This window comes from Muscardinus avellanarius (assembly GCF_963383645.1).
Source record: "Muscardinus avellanarius genome assembly, chromosome: 7".
Lineage (NCBI taxonomy): Eukaryota > Metazoa > Chordata > Mammalia > Rodentia > Gliridae > Muscardinus > Muscardinus avellanarius.
The window spans coordinates 79302175-79318205 of NC_137793.1; the positions used below are offsets into that span (position 1 = coordinate 79302175).

The following is a 16031-nucleotide window of genomic DNA, read 5'->3' on the forward strand; positions in this document are numbered from 1 at the left end:
AGCTGCCGGGAGGATGACCATGGCCGGGGGCAGGAGGGGACTGGTGGCCCCGCAAAACACGTTTCTAGAGAATATCGTCCGGCGGTCCAATGGTAAGAGGTGCCTTCGAATTTCGGTTACCCAGGTTTTAAAAATTTATTTATTTATTTTAATCCGTGCCTTTATCACCGACGCCTCCCGTCGCTCCGTGCCAGCAGACGCAGCAAAAGCCCTGGCTCTGCTCCGAGCGAGGGCGCGGGGCTGCCTCCCCGAGGCAGGGGGAGGTGGGCAGGGCGGCGGGGTCCGGTGCGCCCCCATCTCAAGGGCAGAGTCTAGGGGACGCCTCTAGGGCCTTTCTCGCACCTTTTCGGGTCTCACCTCCGGGGCAGCTGATGAGCAAAGTCCTGGGAAGTGACTGGCAGCTGGCCGCAGCAGGAGGGGCAGCGCGCCCTTGCATCAGGACTGCCCACCACTCCGCCAGGGCTTTGGAGCTGCTCCTCTCTCCTGGAGAGTCCGCAGTAATGACCGGCAACTCTGGGTCCCGATCCCCTCCCCCTCCCATCCTTGCAGCCCAAAAGTCAGGTTGTACAGACGTGGGGACAGACTTAGAGCCATACCGCCTGGGCAGCCTGATTCTACCCCTTTCGCCCACCCACCCCTCTCGAGGTTAACTAATGTTCCCGAGGGGCAGATGGTTTTCCTGGACTCGGGTGGGACGTGGAGGGCACCGGTATAGAGTGGGTTAAGTAGTTACAGGTACAAATCTGACATATTTCTTTTCTTCTAAACCCACAGCAGTGTTTTATGCCACTCTAGGTCTTGCTCATCTATAAATTCCCAAACTCACCAAGCCTATCCATCGATCCCTGATCCAATACGCCTGTACTCAGCACTCGTCTGTTACCCTGTGGTTAAGATGTACAGCAGCACGAAGCTGTGTGAGGAGAGAGTCCTAGCTGCAGGGATAGAAAGGGAACGAATTCAAAGGCCGGCTGCACCCACAGTGGTGTGGTCCAGGCTAAAGCACTAGCAGAGTCCAGGTTTTTGGAAGGGGCAACTTACACCTGTTCATCAAACAGCTACAGAGAGATGGAGCCAAGCCTAAGATGCTCTGCAGGCTCAGGGACTTCTCTCCTGCCAGAGGCAGACGATAATCGGCTACCCCGAGGACGTCAGGAGCTGACTCAGGGAATGGGCTTTTAATAATGTTCCACATTCACAGAACCTTAGGAGCTTGTGTCTAAAACTATGGGCTTCCATTTGGACTTAGGGATTCAGGAGAAGAACATGAAAAGTGACTTCTGCTAATAAATACTCTTCAACTAAAAAACCATCTGAGTTTATCTTATGAAATGTGCAATAGTCTAGCACATCATCATGGGGTTACTTAAGTGCTTTCGTTGAAATAATCATTTCTTTATTGTGTGCTCCTCAAGATTAAGAGTATTAAAGAATGTCTCTGGTCAGTCACCTTTCCCTTCAGGGTCTTCTTTATTCAAACAAACTAAGGGGCCTTTGAGCAAGGTCACAGTCATTACGTGGGGGTGCAAGGAGATTGGAATTACTAAATGAACTGCCACAGTGAACTCTAGGCCATGAAAAATAATGAAGGTGTTCATGGGTGTTTAAATAAAAATCATCATTTAAGAGTTACTGTGCTGTTATTGCTAGTGTTACTGGCCTGTTAGGGATGTATGGGGACAGTGTTGCAGATTGGGGGGGGCGGATATCAATTTTCACTTAAATGTCAATGACAATTCCACCTTTTGTTGCAGATGTAGTATCTTAGGTTAGAGGGAAAGATGTGTATCCCTATATTGGTTTATGAGCAGAAGGAGCAGGAGGAAAGTCCTATATGCCATAGTCCTAGGGCCCCTTGATTTGTAGGAGGCCCCTGAGTGCCCTGAGCGAGGAAGGCAGAGTACCTTCCAGTTTGGTTGTTCTTCGAGCCCCTTCCCCTGGGTGAGCAGACATAGAATGCCAATAGAATAAGTGGCAGGGGATATTTTTAGCACTGACATTTTCAACTCAGCATCAGTTCGAACAGCTTGATTTCAATGAACAACCAGACCAACAACATCAACAATAAACACAAAACATCTTGAATGAGTTGGATGAACCATAAAAATCCCCCATGATTTCAGAAGAAAAAGCGGAGTTTATATTTTTAGTGATCTCTTTCATAATATTCACTGGACATAAATGGACAAAAATACAGACCCTTAGAAATATCACAGTATCTGCATGCATTGTATTTTATTGTGATGGCAAACATCTATTTAAAAATATTGATTGCCTCCTGCTAAAATCCACCAGCCTATTTTTGGACATTGCAGCATTTAAATAGTACTTTACCTTTAAATAACAATGCTTCATACTTTGTTTTAGTAGGTATTTTTTCCCTGCATGGTATTACTGCTCTTCTTCTACAGATCAGAAAACCAAGTCCTAGGATTATTCAGTGACTTATTAAAAGTAGCAGGGCAGACGGTGCTTGAGGCTAGTGTTCTTCCGGAAACACCATGCATCCTTCTTGTAGTATTATTTCTCCAGTCCTCAGGATTTGGTCCATGGAACCATTTTCATCATTTTAAAAATTACTACTCATATTATATGCTAATGGATAATAGAACTGGCCTTGTTTTGGGTGATTTGACTACCTGGTATCTGAAATATCCTAGAATTGTAGGATGAGATGGATCTTAGATACTATATTCCATCCCTCCTCTCCATCATTGTATAGATAAAGAAATTGATGCAGGCCACGTGTCTTAAATATTTAAGGGCAGAACTGGTAAAGCCCCAAGCTCCTTAACTCCAGTGTCATGGTCTTTATAGTATTCCATGCAACGGCTTTCCTTGTATCACCGTTATTTTTTTTCTCAAGAAGCATAATTTCCCAGTGGAGATTAAATAAAATGTTATAACAACAAGTACAACATTCATTTTGGCTAACAGCCACACCGCCACATCTAAACAAGCATTGTGATGAGTAACAGGGCAGAGGAGGGGCCAATTATATTTCAAGGAAGTGTTGGCTTTTCACCTTCATCAGTAGATTAGCAGAAAGCATGGGGGGGGCAAGGAGCACTCCACACCTGTGTGCCCCTTATGGAGGAGCCCCAAGCCACTTCTCATAGACCATCACCTCTAATCCTCATGAGCCAGCAGAGGGGGTACAGCGTCTCTAGGGCTTAGGAGCTGGAATCTTAAGGTTAAGTGATTAACCTACAGCTAATAAGAGGTAGAGATAGAAAAAAATATTTAGAGGCAGATCAGGCACTGGTCAGCAGTTATTGGTTTGCCATTCAACAAAGATTTACTGAGCATGTTTACTGAACAGTAGAAATGTAATGGAAAACAAGAAACTCACCTTACTCTTAATAAGTTATACTCTAGTGAATCTTGGTCCAAAATTCTTGCTCCTATTTCTCAGTGTTGGTTTGTTGCAACTGTTATTTAGACCTATCATTTATTTTGTGTGTTTGTGTGTGTGTATGTGTTTGGTACTGGGGATTGAACCCAAGGTACACCTCCAGTCCTATTTTTTTTCCTGTGGTACTGAGGGTGGAACCCAAGGACATTCTACCTCTGAGCTACACCCCCAGCCCTGCTTTTTTTTTTTTTAAACAAAGTCTAACTAAGTTGTGGAAGGCCTAACTAAGTAGCCGAGGCTGGCCAGGAACCACTATCCTCCTATCTCAGCCTCCCAAGTACTGGGATTACAAGCTTGCACCACCACGTCCAGCTCACCTCCAGTCCTTTTTTATTTTGTTTTGAAACAGGAATTCCTTTAAGGTTGTTGAGAGTCTCACTACTTGCTGAGGTTGTCCTAGAACCCGTGATTTTCTCATCTCATCCTCTCAAGTACTAGGAATACAGATATATGCCACCATGCCTGGGTCTTGTCATTGTACTTAAAAAACATTTTAAAGATGTTTACTGGTCCTGATGGTACTAAAATCTAGTTTAACTTTGATACATTTTGGATATGATTGGAAGGAAGGATTTGATAGTTATTTGTTTTTTGGATTGTTGTAGGTAGTTGGTAGAAATAATTAACACCCCATATTCAATTTGGTTTTGCTTATAATCACATCAGTGATCATTTAAAATCCTGTTAGCTCTGGCCACATAGGAAAAGCTAGCCTGTTGCTCTTTGTATTCATGACTGGAAAGTGTGGTTCCAGAATATTTTTTTGATGGTTGCTTAAATCTTCAGGCACTCATCACAATGCTTGTTGAAGGAAATATGAGATCTGTCTTAGGAAGGCTGGCAGACCTTGGTGCCAGGAAACTACAAAAATATTACTCTAAATGGTCCCATTCTAGGCAGAACATATGCTTTAGTGTTCAGAAACGTATATCAAACAATTGTAGGTGCCAGTAAGAATCCATGCACATTAACAGGAGTGAAATGCAGCACATTTTGGTACAGATTTATGTACATGTATAATTTACAGATTGCTAAGTCAGCTGTGTTTTTGTATAGTGTTAAGTTGGTTCAGGTTGTTGATATAATTAGTTAGCAAACAGGATGAGAGCTGTGGGTACTGTTGTGTCTCCTCATAGATGTGTTGAGCCATGGTAATATTTATAAAACAGAAAACTGGTTAAAATACATAGGCTTTGAAAGGGGAATGGATGATAATCTGGGTTATTACCAGCTCAACAGTGCTTGCTTTTTCTTGCAGTAGGTCCTAAGCTAACCTTCAATTGTCTTCCTCTGAACGTGTCAGAGTTGAATCCAGAGACTGATGTTAGCTGGGGATTGAGAGGGTGAAGCCTTGTGATTTAATGTAGGGCAACAAAGCTTTTGAAGTGCATGCCTTCTAGAAAAAACTTTTTAAAAGTTTTATTTATTTATAGAAACAAAAATGTATATCTTATCTATTTCTTGTTATGAACTTCATGGTTTTTTTTATGAGATCCACCTATGTTTTTTTTTTTTTGTAGTATTGAGGGTGGAACCCAGGGGTTTTTCTACATCCAGGCTATACTCCCAGACCTATTTTATACTTTATTTGGAAACAGGCTCTTACTATTGCTGAGAGCCTTACTAAGTAGCTGAGGCTGGCTTTGAACCTACAGGATCCTCCTGTCTTAGCCTCCCAAGTGCTGGGATTACAAGTGTGTGCCACCACGCCCAGAAAAGATCCACCTATTTTAATAATCTATCCCCAAAGAGTCACACGTTCAAGAAACATTGTGCAGAAAGTGCATACCTGGCCTCATTCCTTCTAACTCCAGATCCTCACTGATGGTAGACTTCATACTTGGCAGCAATTCCTTGCGCATGACTTTGTTGCTTCTCCATTCTTTCCTTCTCCTTTATTTTTTTGTTAATGATTTAAAATAAATACTTGAAATCTACTTTAGTTATTTATACTAAGAAACCCTGTTTATAAGGTGAGTGTTTGTTTTACACACTCAGAACATTGGGATCATTATTTATTTTGTTTTTGTTTCTTTGTAAGTGGCCATATTAGTGAGAAAGAGAATTACAGACTCTTAGGTCTGAAGAGACATTCCATATATTTCCTGTTTGAATCCGCTCTGGAATATCTCTCCCCATAATGACCCAGCCCACTCTTGACTAGCTTCGGGGATGGGACACTCACTTTTTTTCCTTAAATATGGAATAGTATTTCCTTCCTCCCATCTCTTCCTTCTCCTCCTCCTCAATTTTCTTTTTCTTGTGTGTGTGGTACTGGGGATTGATCCCAGGAGCATTCTATCTCTGAGCTACACTCCCAGCCATTTTTATCTTTTGTCTTGAAACAGGGTCTTAATAGGTTGCTAAAAATCTCACTGCATTGCTGGAGCTGCTCTTGAACCTGTGATCCTCCTGTCTCAGCCTCCCAAGTGCTGCTGCGATTACAGGTGTGCACCACTGTGCCTGGCACACTTCCTCCTTTTTTTTTTTTTCTTTTTTGCTGCTTGTTTCACCAAGATCACTCTAAATCAAGGTTTGTCCTGTGGAACAAAGCTGAGCTAGCCTACTTCTTTTTCCAGCTTTAAACCATTTGGGAGGGGATAACTTGATAAGTCGTCTTGATTCTTATCTTTATTTTAAAGTTACTTAATGCCACAAATAGAAAAATCATGTAAAACAATTTTGTACACCTGCCCCCACTCTGTTTCAGTAAAGTGATTGCCATATCACCACCACCTGTGTCAAGAAACAGACTTGCCAACCCTCCAGGAACCCTGGGACCTTTTCCGTTCCCCTGCTCCCTTCCCTTATGGTGACCACTGTCTTGCTTTTCATCATATGTTACCACTTTGCTTTGCATTCCTGGATGTGATGGCTTGATCCCCCTCCTCCTGTTTTGGAGTGTTACGGACATGGGACCACTTGGCATGCATTCTTTTGTTGTTGATGATGCTCTATGAGGTCGCCTGTCCTGTGGATTCACTTACATGCTGGAAAACACTTCATGGTATGGCCATAGCGCACATTTTATTTACCCATTCTGATGTGGATGGACACGTGGTTATTTTCTACTTTTGTGTGACGCATGCTGTTACCAGTATTCTTGCTCATGCCGTTTTGGTACGCCGGCACACGTTTCTCTTGGGGATACATCTAGGATATGTCTGTTTATCTCTATCTGATCTATCAAACAGCTTTCCAAAGGATTTGGATCAATTCAGAGTTCCCTAGCAGCCTACGAGAGTTCCCATCACTCCACGTCCTCGTCAACATTTAGTATTCCCTCCTTTTTTTTCTTTAATAATGAGGCTACCCAAATGATCTAGTAACGAATGAAGCAGGGTCATGTAGGGTTGCATTACTGGGGAGCACATGACCAAAATGAAATGAAAACAAAACTTGCTCTTGTCCTTTGGGATGCAGTAGCATCTCCTGATGTTTAGACATTCTCGCTGTGTGAACTCGCTCACACATGATCATGAATGACGTGAAAGCCTTGTGCCCTTAGAACTATGTGCAGAGGGTACATGCGAGGGTGGGGGGAAGGCTCCCTTCTTTTCTTTCTTGATATGTGCGTGTTTAGGAGATTCATTTTCTTAAACTGAGTAGTAGTAAGCTCTAGGGACACAGATTATGTAAGAATTAGAGCTGGAAGGGCAAAGGAACTAGGAAGTGCATGATTTGTCTTGGTTTCAGTGAAATAAATAAAACAAAATGACTGAAGGAAGCCTACATTTTAGTTAAAGTATCACAAATTAAAGGAAAATTAAAACAAGAAGAAGCAAAGGCTAGCTTATGGGTCAGTTTTATAAACATGGCAGATCTCTTATGAGCCTGACACTGTGCCAGGAATATCAAACCAAGTGAGGTTTTTGTGATGTTGGGTCTCACTGAAGATTCCATGATCAAGACTAACATACTCTGTAGATCTCTCCAAAGATATGAGAGGTGTCATATTGACTCAACACTTGCTGCATATTTTTATAAATATCTCATCCAAATTATTCTTAGACTTTATAGCTATGTCTTTTTGTGTGTGTGTGTGTGTGTGTGTGTGGTTGGATGTAAGATTGTGGGATCCCATAATTTACTTAATGGAAGATTGACCCTTTGTTTTGATGTGGTGGGAGTTTCCTTTGGAATTTTTTTATTTGAGATCCTGGGGTTTGAACCCAGGGACATTTTACCTCCGAACTACATGAGCTACATGCCTAGCCCTTTTTATTTATTTATTTTTAATTTTGAAATAGGGTCTTGCTAAGTTGCTGAGGCTGTATTCAAACCTGTAATCCTCCTGCCTCAGCCTCAAGTACTGCGACTATAGGTGTGCATCGGTGCGCTTGGCTGAAGTTTCCTTTAAAAACTGCACTCCTCCGAGATATCCGTCAGTCTGTCTTCCTTGGCCTGCTGTCTCGGGTCGCTCTCCCGTGGCTCTGGGTTTTCAATGTGTCCCAGAGGCTGGCATGTGTGCTCAGATAATTCCCTATGCAAGTGCAGTCCTGCAGAACAGACCTCAGCATGGCCGGCCTCAGCCTCTCCCTTGGTTCTCTTGGTTTCCGCTTGAACAACCAAGCACTTCTATTAATGACAAAACTACTTAAAATTCTTCTGATTAGCTATTAGAGAGTTATGCCAATAGTCAGTTTGCTTACTCATACTAAGATTATTCATTATGTTAATTAAAACAACAACTCTTTTGATCAGTCCTATGTTGCTTAAAACCGATGTTCTTAAATTAACTGAGCCCATCCCATCATTATTAATGTAATTATTAAGTGAGAAGGCCTCAAAACCATCATTTCTCATGGCTCTTTAAAAGTTCTGCAGTGACATCAGGTGTTTCTGTAAAAAAGAGAAAAGGCCTTTCATTTCCTCCTTCTCCCCTTAAAGCAGGGATGTGTGCCCCTGCTGGTATTCTCAGAATGCCGGAGTCAGCACTGGGAAGATGATACCATATTGGCCGACTTCACTGATGCTTACTTTGTCTTGTATCATGAGGGGGCTTGGAAATGTACTTTACATTAGGACTTCATAACTGTGGCAAGGAGAATGGAGTTAATCTAAGTGATAAGACTGTTTATTCTAGCTAAAAAGTTTTAAGTTTTTATTTTGCTTCTGTCTTCTCATGACATTACTGGGACTGAATTGATTAGAGCCTTGTGCTGCTATCGATAATATCACTGATGCTGTGTTTGGGGGCTCTCTGGGGGCCAGTGCTCTCCATCTTCTGTTTGAATTGCTAGGGCCAGTCTCTTTTCTCTTCCCGTCTGTTCTGTGTCCTGGGAGGTTGATCTCTCAACTTCTACAGGCTCTGTTGCTTTCTGGCTCCTGTCTGGCTTCATTTTATGGAGATGGGAGGGGAGAGCCCTTCCTGCCAGGCCATTGCCACCGACCTGTTTCCCTTTATGAAAGCTTATACCTAATGAGGTAGGCCACTTGCAAAAAGAGAAGGCTCATATGTTTTCTCTCATCTGTGGAAGCTAGGTAGCAATTGGGATACAAGAGGGAGACTCCAGATAAAGGAGGAGAAACTCCTGTAAACCGATGGAGGGAGTCTAGGCGAGCGAGGTGCTAAGCAGGAAGGAAAATTAGGTGGAGTAAACATTCCAGTTGACACTATGCATGCATATGAAGTCATCAGTGCCAATCTCGATATCGTGTACAGGGAAGGGGAGGGAGTAGAGTGGCTTCGAGGGAGGAAGCTCATCGAGGGCTGTGTGCGTGTACGTCCCTATTACTCTGAACTTCATTATGATGTGCGACTATAATGTGTCCATAAAAGTGCATTTAAGAGGCGCAGTTACACCTTCAGCTTGCTCTCTTTGGGTTTGATAGGGTTGGGAGGCTCCAAGTGTCCAGCTGTTACAAGTCCTGGGCTCCTGCACTATGCCTTGAGACTTCTCAGTGGGGCACAGGAGTGGCCTGTGCCTTTTGGTACTTGTTTCAGGGATTCACCTTGGTAGCTTGAACTCTGCCATGGTGGGAGTATTTACATCTTAGAAATTGGCAAATTCAGCCAGGCGTGGTGGCTTATGCTTGTAATCCCAGCGCTTGCGAGGCTAAGACAGGAGGATCGCACAGGTTTGAAGCCAGCCTTGGCTACTTAGTGAGGCTCCCAGCAACTTAGTGAGACTCTGTTTCCAAAAAAAGTGTGTGTGTGTGTGTGTGTGTGTGTGTGTGTGTGTGTGTGTGTGTATGTACATACATACATGCATATATACATATGACTAGGCCTGGGAGGATAACCCGGAGGTAGAAAAGCCACTGGGTTCCACCCCTAGTACTACCAGAAAAAAAAAAAAAAGAAATCGGCAAATTCTATACCAGGTCAGTTTACCACCCTAAAAAAAGCCAGTTTTCCAGCACACTCCCACTTACATCTCATCCCTGCCTTTATAAATAGTTCCCTTATGAAATACTCCTCAGTTCACTCCGGTGAATGTGCCATATTTTCCTGCCTAGACTGACACATACAGTTATTCTTCCCTGGACTGTCGCTTCTCAGCCGTTTGTCCATAGCAGCATCTGTCGCGGGGGTGGACTTGGTGAGGGGTGTGCTTCAGGCACTCCTTCCCTTTTATTTTCTTTCAGCCACATCTTTCTTCCTTCCCTCCCTCCTTCCTTCCCTCCCTCCCTTGGATTAAAACAGGCATTCTATCTCTGAGCTACAATCCCCAGTTCTATTTTAGTTTTTATTTTGACACAAGATCACACTAAGTTTTGCAGAGGACCTCACTATGTTGCTGAGACTGACCTCCAACCTGTGGTCCTCTGGTCTCAGCCTCCCAAGTAGCGGGATGCGCTACCACACCTGGCTTCAGGCGGTCCTCTCAACGTACAAGAACACTTGTGTTCCGCCCGGTGAAGGCAGCACATGCTACTCTTGCGTCACCTACAGGTATGATGAAGGATTGTCATGTTCCTTTTTTGCAGCTTTATAATATCAGAAGTCAAGAAAGAACACAATTAAATTGGGAGTTTATGAGCCGGGCATGGTGGCGCACGCTTGTAATCCCCGCGCTTGGGAGGCAGAGACAGGAGGATCGCGCAGGTTCGAAGCCAGCCGCGCGCGCTGGTTTAGGAGACCCTGTTTCCAAAATGAAAATGTTAAAAATAGGTCTGGGAGTGTAGCCCGGAGGTAGAAGGGCTTCCAGGAACCCCAGTACCACCAAAAAAAAAAAAAAATTGGGAGTTTATCAATGACATTAGAAACCAGCGAATACCAGTTATAATGACTAATTATAATTTTAGTTAGAATCAGGACCTTGGACAAATTAAATAGACTCTCTCACCTGCATACTAAGTGAGAAAAACCAGTGTGCCAAAGGTTTTATATGAGCCAGGCGTGGTGGCACATGCTTGTAATCCCCGCGCTTGGGAGGCGTAGACAGGAGGATCGCTCAGGTTCGAAGCCAGCCACACTGGCTTAAGAGACACTGTTTCAAAAAAAAAAAATATATATATATATATATAGTAGGTCTGGGAGTGTAGCCTGGAGGTAGAAGGGCTTCCAGGATACCCCAGTACCACCAAAACAAAACAAAGGTTTTATATGTATCTTCTCTAATATTTTGCTAAAACTGTTCTGTGGATACTCTTAAAAGTGTAGAAACTGAGGCTTAAAGAGATTAAATAGATCCTCTTAGGTTAATTTCTTGCAGTAGAATCTTTAGAAACTTGTTAGAAATACAAATTCTAGGGTCCCACCTCATACCCAGTGAATCAGAAGTTCTGGGGATGGGGGAAAATTATCTGTGTGGGTGGGGGGGTATTAAGGATTGAGCCCCAGACACTCTGCTTTTTGAGCTACAACCCAGCACTATTTATTTTATTTTTATTTTTATTTTTGAGTACTGGGGAAGGAACTCAGGGGCATTCTACCTCTGAGCTACACCCCCAGCCCTTTTTTTAATTTTTTATTTTGAAACAGGGTCTCACTGAGTTGCAGAGGGCCTCACCAAGTAGCTGAGGCTGTCCATGAGCCACGATCCTCCTGTCCAGTCTCCCAAATGCTGAGATTACAAGCGTGTGCCACCATGCCTGGCTGCCCTATATATTTTGAAACAGGGTCTTGCTATGTTATCCTACACTGGCTTGAACCTGTGATCCTCCTGTCTCAGCTCCCCAAGTACTGGGATTACAGATGTCCACCACTTTATCTATGTTTTACTAAATCCTCCAGGCAGTCCTGATGGACATTACAGTTGGACAGTCATGGCTTTAGGGACAACTCCATCCACTTTTTTTTTTTTTAATTTGTGAAATATGTGCTGGGCTGCCTGGTGTGTGTGTGTATGGAGGAGTGTGTGTATAGGTGTGCATGTGGATGGACTGTTTCTCTAAGGGGTTTCATTAGTCTTCCAGTTTGGGCCAGCATCTCATTCCTACCTCATATAGCACCCAGCATTGCTATGTCCCAAGTCTCTCCTGGGACCTGGTGGTCCATTGACTTCTGCATTGGCCCCATCCCTGTGGATTTTCTGTGTGTGTGTGTGTGTGTGTGTGTGTGTGTGTGTGTGTGTGTTTCTAGGGACTGAATCCAGGGGCATTTTACCTCTGAGATACACCCCCAGGCTTTAAAAAAAATTTTTTTTTTGTTTTAAAACAGGGTCTTGCTAGGTTTCTGAGTTTCATGTTGCTAAGGCTATCCTTGAATCTGCAATCCTCCCATCTCAGCCTCCCAAGTCCTGGGATTATAGGCATGCGCCACCATGCTAGGCTGGTAACTGATACTTTTAAAGAAAGAGGAGGTTCTAAACTCCAGTCATTCTTCTGCCAGATGACAATCTAAATTTTCCTACCTAACTAGAATGACCAAGGGTTATGCTCCATCCAGCCTGATTTCTCTGAATGGCCCACTATTTTCATAAGGATATACAAGCACACATCATCCATTTAGCCTTTATCAAATCCCCATTCCATTCCTTCCCCCTCCCTCGATCCCATGCTTGATTTTAAAAAAAAGCCTCTTCTCTTCAGCGTACCAGCCCCTCTCTCCCACGTGTCTCTAGGGATGCCAGCTCCCTGGATTTTCTTCTTGTCTTCTTCTCACTCTGTGTTTCCTTGTGGTAGCAGAAAGAGGGTGATCACTCTTCTGTCCATCTTAAAGAGAAAACGTTAATAAGATAAATTTATAATGAATTTGTTAATGGTCACATGACATAGAAGCCATACTAAGTATGAAGCTGAAGGAAAGGCCTGATGGGTGAAGCTTAAATACCCGGGTCTTCATAAAGGAGAGAGAAGTTGGGGTGAGGGCTATGGGCACTTTAGAGGGATCATTTCTCTACACTGATTTTTTTTTTTATAAAAAGCAAATGAGCCCAGAGAACACACAGTATCCTGAGACAAAGTTCCTTTGGACTGTAGATATGCTGTTTGATTTTTCAACCTTTTTTTCTGTGATAAGCGTTTAACCTTCCCTGGTTAATGAAATTTCATTAAGAAGATTTTAAGGTACTTATGTTCCTCTTTGGCAGAGCTTATCTTCAGGTAAATAAGGGAAATTCAGAGAAAGTCTCTTTTTGCTTTTTGGAAGAGAAAGAGGATCAAAAAGGATTGAGAAAGCAAGGCGTGGTGGTGCACCCCTGTGATCTGAGTACTCGGGAGGCTGAAGCAGGAGGATCACAGGTCAGAACCATCCTCAGTAACTTAGAGACACTCAGTAACCTAGCTAGACTCATTTCATAGCAAAAAAATTTTTTTTAAAGGGCTGGGGGCACAACTCGGAGGTAGAACACCTGTGGGTTTAATCCCTAGTACCAGGATAAATAAATAGGATTAAGAGATGGGAGGTGGGGATGTGGGTGTGGAGGTGGTGGTTGGGGGAAGGTCAGAGAGACCTCGGTTCTGAACTGTTTTGGCATCTAGCTCAGGATGTCAAAGGATCCTGCTCTGGGGGTTCATTTTCTGAGCCCCAACATTCCTCTGGCTTCTGATGTCCCTCTCAGCCTCTCTTGGACCTGCTCGGTGGTCACACTCTTGGCCTCTTGCTCATCACCAAGGCTTGCTCTTGGTCCATTGCTCTTGGGAGCTTGTCCGTTAGCTCTGGCTCACACCCTTGCACTCTGTCGGACTGTCCCCCCACCCCGCCCTGGCCCCTTCATCCCCTCACTCTGTCTTTTCCTTTACCCATGGGTCTGCCTTCCTGCTCATCACCCACTGTGTGCGTCTGTCTTTTGTCTTTCTGTGTCACTTTCTGCCACTGTCTGCCATCGATCACCACCATTCTCTCTGTCTGTTGTCCTTCTGCCCGTTTGTTGTCTGTTTCTGTAGTCTCTGCCATGCATAGCCATCTCTGCCTCTTGAGTTGTGCGCAGTTCTCCCTTGGCATGGCCGCAATAGCTGCTCCTCTGAGCTCCGCATTGCCCTCTCAAGAGACCTCCTTTCTCTGCTCACCAGTGTGCACATGGTCAAAGATGTCTGTGCAGCCCAACAGACCTCTCAGCCTTAATGCCTTAGTTTTTCTTCTGGAGGGAGACTCTAATTGCTTCATTCTAGGTGATGGATTGTTTGGCCAACAGTGCATCCCTGATTTAGTCATCTGTGACCGGGGCCTAGGTGGAGCAGTAGGTTATAGAGTTATATGACATGGAGAGTGCGGCAGAGAAGCCCAGACAAGAAGTTAGACATTGCTTTCAGATGGACAGGAAGCAAACTAAAATCAAGTGTACGAAATATTTTTTCAATATTTTTATAATGCCTACTTCGAATAATCTCTTTTTTATATATACAGATGTGTATTAAGAATTTATTATGACTATAAAATGAGAAAAATACACCTGACTGATGAAATTATTGAACCACTTTTTTTTTTTCCCTTTGGTGGGTCTGGGTATGGAACCCAGGGATATTCAACCTCTGAACTACACTCCCTGCCCTATTTTTATTTTTTTAAAACAGGGTCTCACTAAGTTATGGAGGGCCTCACTAAGTAGTTGAGATTGTCTATGAACCATGATCCTCCAGTCTCAGCCTCCTGAATGCTGGATTACAAGTGTGCGCCACCACGCCCGGCTTTTGAAACCTTTTTCTTTCTTTCTTTCTTTCTTTCTTTCTTTCTTTCTTTCTTTCTTTCTTTCTTCCTTCCTTCCTTCCTTCCTTCCTTCCTTCCTTCCTTTCTCTCTCTCTCTCTCTCTCTCTCTCTCTTTCTTTCTTTCTTTCTTTCTTTCTTTCTTTCTTTCTTTCTTTCTTTCTTTTTGTTTTCAGTACTGGGTATGGAACTGAGGGGCTTTCTACCTCTGAGCTATAAAGATGTGTATTAAGAATGCTTCATCCTGCGTGATGGATTGTTTGGTCAACAGTGCACCCAGTCCTAGTTTTTATTCTTTGTTTTGAAACAGGGTCTCACTGAGTTGCAGATGGCCTCACTAAATAGTGGAGGTGGTCCACAAACCACAATCCTGTCTCAGCCTCCCAAATGCTGGGATTACAAGCATTTGCCACCATGCCCGGCTTTTTTGAACCACTTTTTAACAATAGATCACGTAAGCAAAACTTCTTTACAATAATTAAACATATCACTGACATCTTATTTATTGAATAAAATTGCTTTTATTACTGGATGAAATAATAAAAACCATCCAGAAATGCATCCATGCATTTCTAATATGTTTCATGTATATTTTCATTCTTTTCCATATTTTTTTGGAAACAGAGTCATCTGTTTTTACTGTTTTGAAATTCTTAATTTGATGCTGAATGAAGATGAAGGTCCTGCTTTTGAAACCATGTATTTAGGGGTAACTACCTGGTAAATGAAGTGTTTGAGTTTGCTTTTGAAATTAAAATCTCTCTCCCCATTGTAATTTACTGACTTAATAAAAATGTATTTCTGTAGGATATTAAAATCACAGACAAAGCAAATAACTATTGAATCTCTTGGGAGTTCAGTTTGTTTTGTGTAAAGATTGAGCTCTTGACAATTTAGAAGAGTCATTTTCATGAAATATTATTGCCGAAAAACACGAGAGCACCACAAAGTGACTTTTACTGATATTAAGATTTTAGATATTTTATTTAGGTGTATCATACTGATTTAGCGTCTTTGTTTCTCCTTCGGTCTTCTCCATTCTCCTAAATCTGAGCTCTTTCTCTCTCTCCTTTAAAAAAAGTAATTTCAGCACCGGGCGTGGTGGCGTGCACTTGCAATCCCCGCATTTGGGAGGAGGAGACAGGAGGATCGCGCAGGTTCAAAGCCAGCTGCACTGGCTTAAGAGAGCCTGTTTCCAAATAAAAAAAAAGTATAAAAATAGGTCTGTGAGTGTGGCCCAGTGGTAGAAGGGTTTCCAGGAACCCTAGTACCACCAAAATAAATAAATAAATAAAAAAGTAATTTCCAGTATGCATTTTACATAGGTATAAATAAATCAAAATATTATTTCTTGGTCTCTCTAGTGCATATATACATAATCCTTACTCTCATCATTTATCCCAACCATTATCTTCTTGTTTCATTTTTCCAAGAGAAAGAAAATGTAAAGCTGTTACTCAAATTTGCTTTTTGTAAGAGCACTGACATCCTTTGAATTTTATGACATTAGGAAGCATCATGAGGAAGACATGTGCTCTTCTAAGTAAAATATCTCCTGTTATTAGAAGTATATCGTGAAATATT

The 16031-nt window shown here is 42.8% G+C and overlaps 1 protein-coding gene across 2 annotated transcripts in view; it reads left to right on the forward strand.

Moving 5' to 3' along the window:
• Positions 1-13: 13 nt before the first annotated feature.
• The window catches only part of KCNH1 (potassium voltage-gated channel subfamily H member 1), a gene marked incomplete at both ends in the record, with an annotated part of 376618 nt that continues 360600 nt past the window's right edge, over positions 14-16031 (forward strand). For both annotated transcript variants that reach the window (XM_080698436.1, XM_080698437.1), the window contains one exon: positions 14-92. In XM_080698436.1, coding sequence (XP_080554562.1) covers positions 14-92 — 79 coding nt within the window. The remainder of the gene's footprint in view (positions 93-16031) is intronic.